Raw genomic sequence first — 11,114 nt, 5'->3', positions numbered from 1 at the left:
CCTGCTTTAGAGTCCCTGTCTCTCTCTCTCTCTCTCTCTGCCCCTCCTTCACTCGCACTCTCTCTCTCTCAAAAATAAATAAACATTTCAAAAAAAAATTAAAGGGCACCTGGGTGGCTCAGTTGGTTTAAGCATCCGACTTAGCTCAAGTCATGACCTCAGGGTTCATGGGTTCGAGCCCCACGTCGGGCTCTGTGCTGACAGCTTGGAGCCGGGAGCCTGCTACGGATCCTGTCTCCCTCTCTCTGCCCCTCCCCCACTCACACTCTGTCTCAAAAATAAATATTAAATATTTTTAAATTCTTTTTATGTTTGTTTATTTTTGAGAGAGAGAGACAGCGTGAGCGGAGGAGCAGCAGAGAGAGAGGGAGACACAGGAACTGAAGCAGGCTCTAGGCTCCAAGCTGTCATCACAGAGCCCGATCTGGGGCTCTAACCCACAACCGAGAGATCATGACCTGAGCCGAAGTCAGACGCTCAACTGACTGAGCCACCCAGGTGCCCCTAAAAATTTTTTTTTTAAATTAAAGAAAAATTTTCTTTTCAAATTGCTAGTATGATTATACAAATTTATTTTTATTCATAAAATTCCTGTTGTAAGTTTAGTCCCAGTTGGTGGGGAGGTGGTAGTGGGAATGAGGGTTTATTTTGTTTCTTAGTAATGGCGTCTGTGGGGATGTACCAGGAAATACATCAAGCTGTCCACAATCCCTGTCCTTCCCCATCTGGGACACTTGGAGGTGGGGGTGGAGGAGTGAGAGGGAAGAAGCAGGGTAGGATTGATGAGCAGACAAAAGGCACTGGTAAATTAGATCTTAGGTCTGTGAGAGGGAGGGCATGGGCCCTGGGTTCTTGGCATCCAGACCTGGCTGCTAGGACTTTCCCTTCCCTTTCTTGGCTTTGGCCTTGGGGGTGCAGGACTTGGTCACGGGAATGGTCTTCTGACACTGGGCATTGGTCTGTGCCTTCTTCACAGTGCCTTGGCGGGCTTTGGCGCCTGTGCCCCATCACATGCCCCCCGCCCCCAGCTCAAACTTGTACTTGCAGTCGGCTCCAAGCCGCTTCTTCCAGTTGCAGGCACCCTGCACCGGATGCGCAGCGTCTCGGCACCACAGGTACCCTTGCAGAAGCCCACGCTGAAGTCCTTGTTGCTGGGGGTGCCAGGCCCCCAGATCCACTCCATGCACTCACTCCTGGGGCCGCCCTTCTTCACTTGTCTTTTTTTTTTTTTTTTTTAAGTTTACTTAGAGAACAAAAGAGAGAGAGAGAGAGAAAATCCCAAGCAGTCTCTGCACCGTCAGCGCAGAGCCCGACTGGGGCTCTGTCTGACCAACCGTGAGATCATGACCTCAGCAGAAAGCAAGAGTCTGACGCTTAACCAACTGAGCCACCCAGGCACCCCCACTTTTTCTTTCTTTTTGGCCACCGTGCTGGTGGTGAGCACCAGCAGGGTGAGGAGGGCAAGGATCAAGCCTTAGCACTGCATCTTGTTCACTGCCTGCGCTGCTACGCTCCCTCCCACGCCAGGCCCAATACTATCATGTTCATTTAAACCGAAGTATCCACACTGTAATCTGTTTAGGTAATGTTTATTTTCATTTTTTTAATGAAAGCTTTACTGAGATAAAATTCACCCTTTTGGTGTAGAATTTAGTGGGTTCGAGTATTCAGAGTTGTGTGATCCTAATTCCAGAACCCTAATTTTCCTCACCCTAAAAAAACTACATACTGGTTAAGTTATTCCCTGTTCCCCCAGGAACAGGTAGCCAGATTAGTAGCCTCAGGCAGCCACTAATTTATTTCTATGTATTTTCCTATTCTAAGCATTCCATATAGATGGACTCATACAATATGTGGCCTTTTGTGTCTGCATTCTTTCAAATGACATATTTTCAAGGTTCATCCATGTTCTAGCATGTATCAGTTAATTCACTTTTATAGCTGAATGGTATTCCACCGTATGGATGGAATATGTTTATTCGACAGTTGATGGACATTTGGGTTGTTTCCACTTTTTGGTTATTACAAATGTTGCTACGAATACTCCCATGTAAGATTTTGTGTTTTCAGTCCTCTTGGGTATATAATGTGGGTCATATGGTAACTTTATGCTTAACTTCTTCAGGAACTGCCAAATTCTTACAGTGTGGTTGCACAGATTTTACAATCCCAGTGATGTGAGTTTGAATTTCACCACATTCTCATTAACACTTGTTACGGTCTTTGTTATTTTTGCCATCCTAGTGGGTATGAACTGGTAGGTATCTCTGTTTTGATTTGCATTTCCCTAATGAGTGTTAGATAGAAGATGTTCAGCATCTTTTCATGTGCTTGCTGGCCATTTATTTTCTCTGGGGAATTGTCTGCTCAGAATCTTTGTCCGTGTTTTGTCTTATTATTGAATTTTAAGAGTTTTTATAATTCTGGATATAGGTCTTTTAAGAGATCCATGATTTGCAAACATTTTTTCCATTCAGTGGCTTTTCATTTTCTTGATGGTGTCCTCATTTGAAACACAGGTTTTGGGTGCCTAGGTGGCTCAGTCTGACTTCAGCTCAGGCCATGATCTTGCAGTTCGTGGGGGTTTGAGCCCTGCATTGGGCTCTGTGCTGACAGCTCAGAGCGTGGAACCTGCTTCTGATTCTGTGTCTCCCGCTGTCTGTGCCCTTCCCCTGCTCGTGCTCTCTCTCTCTCAAAAATAAATAAACGTTAAAAGAAAAAAACGAAACACAAGTTTTTAACGTGATGAAGTCCAATTTATCTATTTTTTCTTTTGTTGCTTGTGCTTGATGTGATAACTAAGAAACCATTGCTTAATCCAAAGCTATGAAGATTTAGTTCTAGGTTTTCTTCTAAAGTTTTATGTCTGCAGTATAATTTTAATATTCTCATTAGAGATGCCCAAAGACCATTCTACCAAACACAAAAGAAAGAATCCATGGTTTTTCATTTGCAACTGAGGTAATAACTCCCCACCTAGAAGTTCCTTTTACTACTTTTTATTTTTAATGTTAACATTTATTCATTTTTGAGAGACAAAGTGTGAGCAGGGGAAGGGCAGGGAGAGAGGGGGACACGGAATCCGAAGCAGGCTCCAGGCTCCGTGCTGTCAGCAGTGAGCCTGATGTGGGGCTCAAACCCATGAACCATGAGATCATGACCTGAGCTGAAACCAAGAGTCTGACACAACGACTGAGCCACCCTGATGCCCCTACTTTTACTACTTCTTATCCATTTCCCAGTCATGTGATTAAAAGGACCTTACTTCTAAACCTGGTAAGGAATTCAAATGTAAATGTGGTGGCTTAGGGATATTTGGAAAACTTGTGCTATGTGCTAGGGGCAAATCAAATGAGATTATCCAGGCCTGCAAAGAGCTCACAGGCAGTTGAGGACACAATCAGAAACAGGAAACTACCGGGTCACCACTTTTATAAGAGTGGCCCCTCATAATGCAGTGGGGTTGGAGTGAAGGACAGTATGCAAAAGCATGCCAAGGCCCAAAGCTGACGAGAAAATGATATGTTCTAAGAACTACAAAGAGCTCACTATGGGTGATCAGGAATGGTGTGGTAAGGAAGCAAGAGCAAGAAGAGAAACATGTTCCAGTGAGAAGTTAGCCAGAAAGGTAAAGCACCATGACCAAAGTATTGTGCGAGGTGCCCTGGACACAAAGGGAAGGTCCAGCTTCCCTATGGCTAAAGAAGTTCAAAATGATGACTCTTGCCATCCCTCTCTGACGCTGGCACTAGTTAGTATAATTTCACTTCATATAAGACCAACTCATTAATAACCTTGGCCTTTCAGTCTGCCAAGTGCTCATGGGAGAAACTTAAGTTTAAAATTTTTAAGCAGCAGAAAGGCTTGGAAACAGTTTATAGTTTAAAATATCTAAATTATTTATTTAAAGAATTTTTAAAAGACAGGTTGAATACAACCCCAGCCTTTCATTTTGGTATATCTATGTTCCAGAAAAGGTTTAAGATAGCTAAACTGTTACTATGTTATATTCTGCTGTAAATTTTAGGCACAGAAATAAGTCTTCACCAAAGCAAATGAAATGCCACACATTATAAAATATTACTAGGATATTACTAGGAACAACAAATTTGTAAAAATGAAATTTTGTGTATATGAATGATTTAGAATCAAGAATGTTCCATATATTTACTTTTGCATGCAAAACAAGAATCATGTTCAGCTCTTCTAATACAGTTATGCAGATGATTGTGGAAAACAACGACACTTGATCCTTTTCCCGAATTAGCAATGACAGACACCTAGAAAGGAGTGAGTAGGCCCTTTCATAAAGGTCTCAATTTCCTTATGAAAGAAAACTGCTAATTAAGGGAAGAGAAAATAATAATCACTCAATGTCCATAATATCTTTGCTATTGACAAGGACCTTTCATATATTTTTGATCCTCACAGCCACCCTGTGAAGTAGACAGGTTTCAGTTATTAATTTTAATGAAGCATTTTCTCCATCAACACTGAAAAGAGCCCAGAGAAGTTTGCTCTTGGACCTTAGTTTCCATGTATTTAAATAATCAAAGTTTTAGAAAAGATGTTTTTGTGACTAACTTTAGTTTCAGAGTTGCATTAAACATTTATTTTCACAGGGGTGCCTGGGTGGCTCAGTTGGTTAAGCGTCTGACTTCGGCTCAGGTCATGATCTCGCGGTTCGTGAGTTCGAGCCCCGCGTCGGGCTCTGTGCTGACATCTCAGAGCCTGGAGCCTGCTGCAGATTCTGTGTCTCTCTCTCTCTCTGGCCCTTCCCCTCTTGAGCTCTGTCTCTCTCTCTCAAAAGTAAATAAACGTTAAAAAAAAAACAAAACATTTATTTCACAGACTATCCTTTACAAAGACAATAAGAAATTTCTGAAGTCCACCTTTGAATTCTTTTGGGATTCACTCCGACTAAGCAGCAATTTTAATTTAGAGAAGTGTTTCTTAGTTTTGCTCACACTCTTTGAGCAGGTGGGTGTTGACTGTCCAGATGTCGGTGTCCTGAAAACAAACATAAAACCACACTTAGGTATACTGATAAGTAAGTTTTAAAAGTGTTTTTCCTGCTTAGCCTAGATAATTGCTACTAGAATCCTTTTCTACCCTTGTGTATTATGGCCACATATGAGCAGTGGCTGGACCCAGCATTCTTTTCCCATTTTGTTAAAATGACTGACTACAGAGGCTCTAGGCAATATTCAGGAGGTATGCTGGGTGGTTCTGGAAGTTTCCATCAAACCTCAAGAAGGCTACAGGTAAAGTGTCATCGGGTCTGAGTTCCCTTTAAGTCTGACATTGGGATTCCTGACAATTCTAAGGACTTTAAAAACCTGTTTCTTCACAGCTCAAGATCACTTCCTTTCTCAAAACTGAAGAACTCAACCTCCACACGCAGGTGCCACTCCCTCGTATCTCCCCGCCTGCGTAAGCTCCCCAGGGTAGACTGTGTACTACTAGTCGTGCATTCCCCCGCTACTTAGCAGTGCCAGGCACAAAAGGGGTCTTCTAAAAATATTCCCTGGATAAATGGTTCTCCAGCTGCTGTGTATGTATTTAGCTTCCTTCTATTTCATGCCCTCCAGTTGTGTTCCACACCCACGAACCCTTATTGGGGTTTGTCAGTCTGATCCCTCTTCCACTCCCCATCTGTATGATAAATGTGAAACATCTTTCCCATTCCTGCATATATCTAAAAAGCAGTCTGGTCTAAATACAAGTTAATTATTTTAAATATGCCAAATCCTCTTTTATCTATATTTGTCCAATAAAGTAGAAACTTCTGTGATGAATTCCTACCAGCCAGATATCAAAATAATTAAATCAAAATATGGAGAAAACTGGACTTGAAATTTTAATTCTTACCCAATTTGATAAATGTCAACACCAATATAAAAAACTCAATTCAGTAAACAGAGATAATTCAGTCCTTGCTGACTTATGTTATTTATATTCAAGAAACTACCAGACTGTTTCTCTTTCGGCAAAAAACGTCCAAAAATACCTTTCCCAGTTTCTACGAAACTAAATTTACTGACTATCAAAGTGAATATAGTACTGTGAACTACAAAAATAAGACATGTGCTCAGTCATACAGTTAATTTAGTAGCACCTGACAAATCCCTATTCAGCGAGATTTCCATAGGAACTTCTGACAGAGGAAATCAGAGGAAATACCAAGAACAAAGGTTTAGAGCAAGAAAGTAAACTGAGTGGTTCAGTTTTGCTGACACGTAAGATGAATTAAGGTAAAAGTACAACAGGCAGACAGATTGGTGCCAGGTAATAAGGGCTGAGAAGCCAAGCTGGAACATCTGACCCAAATGCTACGGAGGTGAAGTGTGAAAGGCTTCTAATCAGAGCTGTGCGTTAGGGAAATGATCGGGCTAGGAGGGTTTGAAACTAGAAGCAAGAAATTACTATAGTAATCCAGCAAAATAATCCATTTACTGGATAATACAGTAATCCATTACAGTAGAAAATCCCAGCAAAAGGTGGATACAGACCTGAACACAGCAGTAGGAAAAAAGGAGAACAGGTACAAACACCATGGAGGTAGGACAGATGGAAAGTGGCAACTAACTGGACAAGGACCAAGGGAGTAGGAGCTGTCAACTCTACTCACCATGTCAGGTCAGAATGTCAAGGGCATGTTCACTGACAGAATAAGGAACTTAGGAGGATGAAGAGGTCTGAGTAGTCAGCTGTGGGGACATGGTGGGGGGATAAAATGGATGTATTTAGCAGGCAGCTGGGAACGGGCCCAGGAGAGGTTGAAGTAGAGGAATATACCTGGAAGTTATAAAGAGAGGAGAATGAAAAACACGGGAGCATAGGACATTAGAAAAGGATATGGAGGGAAAAAAGGGGCCAAGGCCTAACCTGTGTGGCAAATTTAGGGAGTGTATATTAAACAAAGGAAATTAGAAGAAATAAAGAGTTAACACCAGCAATTCAAATAGCTTAATGAATTCAGATACCTGAATACAAAGGCTGGCCTCTTGCCTTTGGAACCACACGGGTGATTTAGGTTTGTGGAACTCGGAGTCTTTCTCTCTGGTGTCTTGGGGCTGAGTTTAGTCGTAGGAGTGGTAGGACTGCTCTTCAGTGTGGATAGAAAGCTTCTACTTTTACCATGATGTTTAACTGTTCTGTTGCATGTTTTACAAGTAATCAACTGTCATAAAAAAGAAGAAATACTGGGCCTGATTTCTTTTCCAATTTAATACAATAAACTACATGTTCATTAAATTCTTGTACATAAGGGACTACACCAGGTAATACTGGTGAGTAACAGGGGCTCCCCTGAGGGAGTTTATAATCTAGTGGTAGCAATCAGACAAGATACAAATTTAAAATGAGAAAATCTTCGATAAAAAGTTACTGGTTAAACATTTGTATTTAATTCAAAACACCTTTTTATTTTCATTTGATTTTTAAAGATTTTACTTTTAAATAATCTCTACACCCAATGTGGGGGCTTGAACTCAAAACCCTGAGATCAATGAGCCAGCCAGGTTCCCCTATCTTTGTTAAAGATAACAAAGCCTCTACGTTCTCAATATAAAACCATGTTTGGGGAGAATGGAGGAGACTGTGATTGAAACCCTTTGACATCTGGAAGGATGTTCTTTACAACAGCAGTTGACATTTAACATTTGTTGCAGACAAACTCCAAGTGGTTTTCCAATAAAACATGGCAAATTATCACTGAAATTTTAAGTGACCCCTTCAAACTCTTAGTGATTCTGCAAATATAGGTCTAAGTTAATTTATAAAACCAAGCAAATGAATTCTCACATTCTCCTACCTCTTCACTCCATTAGCTCCAGACGCTGACTTATAGTAGGAATTTCATAATGTAATTGTCAAATCACTATGTGTAAACTTGAAACTAGTATGTCAACTATATACTTCAATCACAAATTTTTTAAAAATAAGCTTTACTGGGGCGCCTGGGTGGCTCAGTCGGTTAAGCGTCTGACTTGGGCTCAGGTCACGATCTCACTGTCCGTGAGTTTGAGCCCCACGTTGGGCTCTGTGCTGACTGCTCAGAACCTGGATCCTGTTTCAGATTCTGTGTCTCCCTCTCTCTCTGACCCTCCCCCATTCATGCTCTGTCTCTCCCTGTCTCAAAAATAAATAAAATAAAAAACATTAAAAAAAATTAAAAAAAAAAGATTAGTGACAACAGAAATAAATACATTTAAAAAAAATAAAATAAAAAATAAATAAAAAATAATAAGCTTTACTCTTGATGAAACATCACTAGAAGAAAAACTTATGTATATATTTTGACAATCTGAATGTATGATCACAAACTTCTGACTTATATGTAGTCTGATCTTTAACCAACTTCAATTTAAGTAAAAGAAAATTCTAGTTTATTTATACATACTAGAATTGAAATCTTACCAATACACTTCTGGAGTCTTTGTATTTTTTCACAATTTTTGCTTCTTTAAAATTGAGTGTACAATTTCTTGCCTCTCGGTTAAGAAGTTTCTGTATTTTGGGTGTCAGTTTGGATTTGGGTTTGAGGCGCACTCTAGAGTTATCGGAGACCAGCAACTGGAAACAGTATGGACATGTTCCTTCAAAAGTGTTGTTATCATCTGAAATTATACAAATGAAACTCATGATTTAGTCCATCAGAGTAGTTTGTTACCTCAAGCCAATATTATGTGAAAAAGTGTATTGTTTAATATGAGCAGATATATATTTTCCTTAAGCAAACTCAAAATAGAACTTACAAGAAGATAAACTGGCAATAATTCATTTTGCAAAACACTAATTCTATCCATTCATTCCTTTTAGTGACAGGTTAAGTCCCCACTCTTTGCAATGTTACTCATTACTTGTTACTAAGTAAAAAAGACGATCTTGCCAATTTTACATATTTATCATAAAACAATAAATTATACTGATTGTTTCTTTTTTAAACAATTAGCATAATTTTGTGATTTGTGGGCCAGGCTTTCTGCAGATAACTCTCAGTGCAAGGTAAAAGGACAACAGACTTGCTCCAGACTGTTTATGCAATCAAGATAGCCATCTACCACACTGGGCTAGGGAGACATAAATATGGAGTAAGAGAGTTGCTATCTTTAAAGAACTCACATTCTAGGTGAGCCCTAAGCAAAAGAAAATACAGTTCTGGTAAGAACTGTAATAGAGTATAATTAAAATGTCCTGGAAATTATTAAACTCTGTATAGACCAGCCAGAAACACTCCAAAAGAAGTGGCCTGAGAGAGGTCAAATACCTATATTTAGAGAATGGTATCTATTATTAGAAAAGGGCTTTCAGGCAGAAGTACTGTGAAAAAGAAAGCATGGCTATTAGGGAAAGGTGAGGTTGGGGAAGTGATGCAGCTGGAAAGGAAGGTGGGTACACCATCAATTTATTCAACAAATACTTATTGGCGAGCACTCTACATATACAACTAAAGACCATGCTTGTAACCCAGCTCTGCCAAATGTTAAATTCAATCATTTATTAGTGACTGTAAAGTGACAGGAAGAGTTCTGGGTGCAAGAGATAAAACAGTGAATAAAGGACAATTCATGGAGAAAGAAAGTAAATACGGCAACACCAAATACTAAGTGCTGGGGAAAAAAGGGGGAATAGGGAGTGGCAATGGAGGTGCTGAAGTCCTTTTTTTTTTGTTAGAGTTTATTTTTACGTATCTTGAGAGAGATAGAAAGCAAGCAGGGGACGGGCAGAGAAAGGGGGAACCGTTCCTGTCAGTGCAGAGCCCGACTAGCAGCTCGAGCTCACGAACTGTGAGATCACGACCTGGGCCCAAATCAAGAGTCAGATGCTTAACCAACTGAGTCATCCAGGCGCCCACACAGCTGCTGTCGTCTTAAATAAGGTAGTCACGGAAAGCTTTGTGGAATGACATCTGTAGAGAGCAGAAGGAAGCAATTGAGAATGGAATCCATGAAGATACACGAGGTTAAGAATTCCAGGTAGAGGGAAGGACAGCTGCAAAGGCTGCGTTAGAACAAGGAGGGCTAACAGTGGTTGGAGTTGAGTAAACAAAAGGGAAGAGCAGGTTGGAGAGGCAACCTTGACCTTTGATGTAGGTCCTTGTAGTCCATTTAAAAGATTTTCACTTTTACTTTGAGATGGTAAGTTATTTGAGAGTTTGTAGCAAAGAATAACATGATCTAGCTTAGGTTTCTACTGGGCTCACTCTGGCTGCTCAATTGAGAATGGACTGTAGTATGCATGAGAGCTTGTTGACGTGGTCCAGGATAGTAACATGATAAGTGATGGTGATAAGTGGCTAGATTCTGGATATATTTTAAAGCCAACAGGATTTGCTGGCATATTGGCTTGGGGAGGAGAGCTGTTAGGGAGTCAAAAATGGCCCCAGAGTTTGGGGGCTGATAACCCTAAGGATGTAATTCCCACTAACTGAACTGGTAAGAACTAGAGGAAGGCTGGGTTGGGAGGTAAAGCTCGAGTTTTGGCCTAACAGACACTCAAAAGAAATTGTCAAGAAGGCTTCTGGATAGAAGTCTAGAATGCGGAGAAGTCCTGGTTGGGTACAAATCTGGAAGTCCTCAGCATACAGAATTTAAAAGCCATGAGACTGGATGAAAAGCTGTCACAAAGAAGTGAGGTTAACGAAAAGAGATCCAAGGAAATTGGAACTTTTCATGAAACAGAAGCCTCTGGGGTAGTTGCGGGGGGAGGCGGTGAGGAGGGCAGTGGGTCGATGAGATTTCTCTTTTGGGTCATCCTGAGCGCTGTGCGGAATGGAGGGGAGCGGGGCGACGAGCGCCTGACCCGCAACCGTCGGACGTTCTCCCTACCGTGTGACGAACTGTAGGCCCAGCTGTAAAGGAGGAAGAGAACCGTGAGCGAAGAGGGAAGACCCACCACCGCCGCCCGCATCCCCTCCCGCCCCTTTCTTACAGGAGATACCGGGCCTGGCCCGGACAGCTCTCGTAGAGTTGCCGCGCCGCAGCCTCAAGGTAATGCTTCTGCCTCATCGCTCCCACCGCTCCCACGCCGCTAAGCCCCGGAGACGACAGCGGACTCCGGAAGCCGGCTTCCCAGCGCACCGGACTTTGACCTCGGACTCCAAGCTCCCC

The 11,114-nt window shown here is 41.5% G+C and overlaps 1 protein-coding gene across 1 annotated transcript; it reads right to left on the bottom strand.

Moving 5' to 3' along the window:
* Positions 1-3,881: 3,881 nt before the first annotated feature.
* Positions 3,882-11,114, bottom strand: CD3H18orf21 (chromosome D3 C18orf21 homolog). The gene is made up of 5 exons (XM_045457033.1): positions 10,936-11,114; positions 10,833-10,855; positions 8,422-8,621; positions 6,987-7,183; positions 3,882-5,010 (listed from the first exon to the last, which is right to left on the bottom strand). Exons 1-5 carry the CDS (start codon positions 11,010-11,012, stop codon positions 4,860-4,862), a joined length of 648 nt encoding a protein of 215 aa, XP_045312989.1. The 5' UTR covers positions 11,013-11,114; the 3' UTR covers positions 3,882-4,859.

The sequence above is a fragment of the Leopardus geoffroyi genome, chromosome D3, assembly GCF_018350155.1.
Source record: "Leopardus geoffroyi isolate Oge1 chromosome D3, O.geoffroyi_Oge1_pat1.0, whole genome shotgun sequence".
In the NCBI taxonomy this organism is placed as follows: domain Eukaryota; kingdom Metazoa; phylum Chordata; class Mammalia; order Carnivora; family Felidae; genus Leopardus; species Leopardus geoffroyi.
This window is presented reverse-complemented; position numbering and strand designations above follow the sequence as displayed.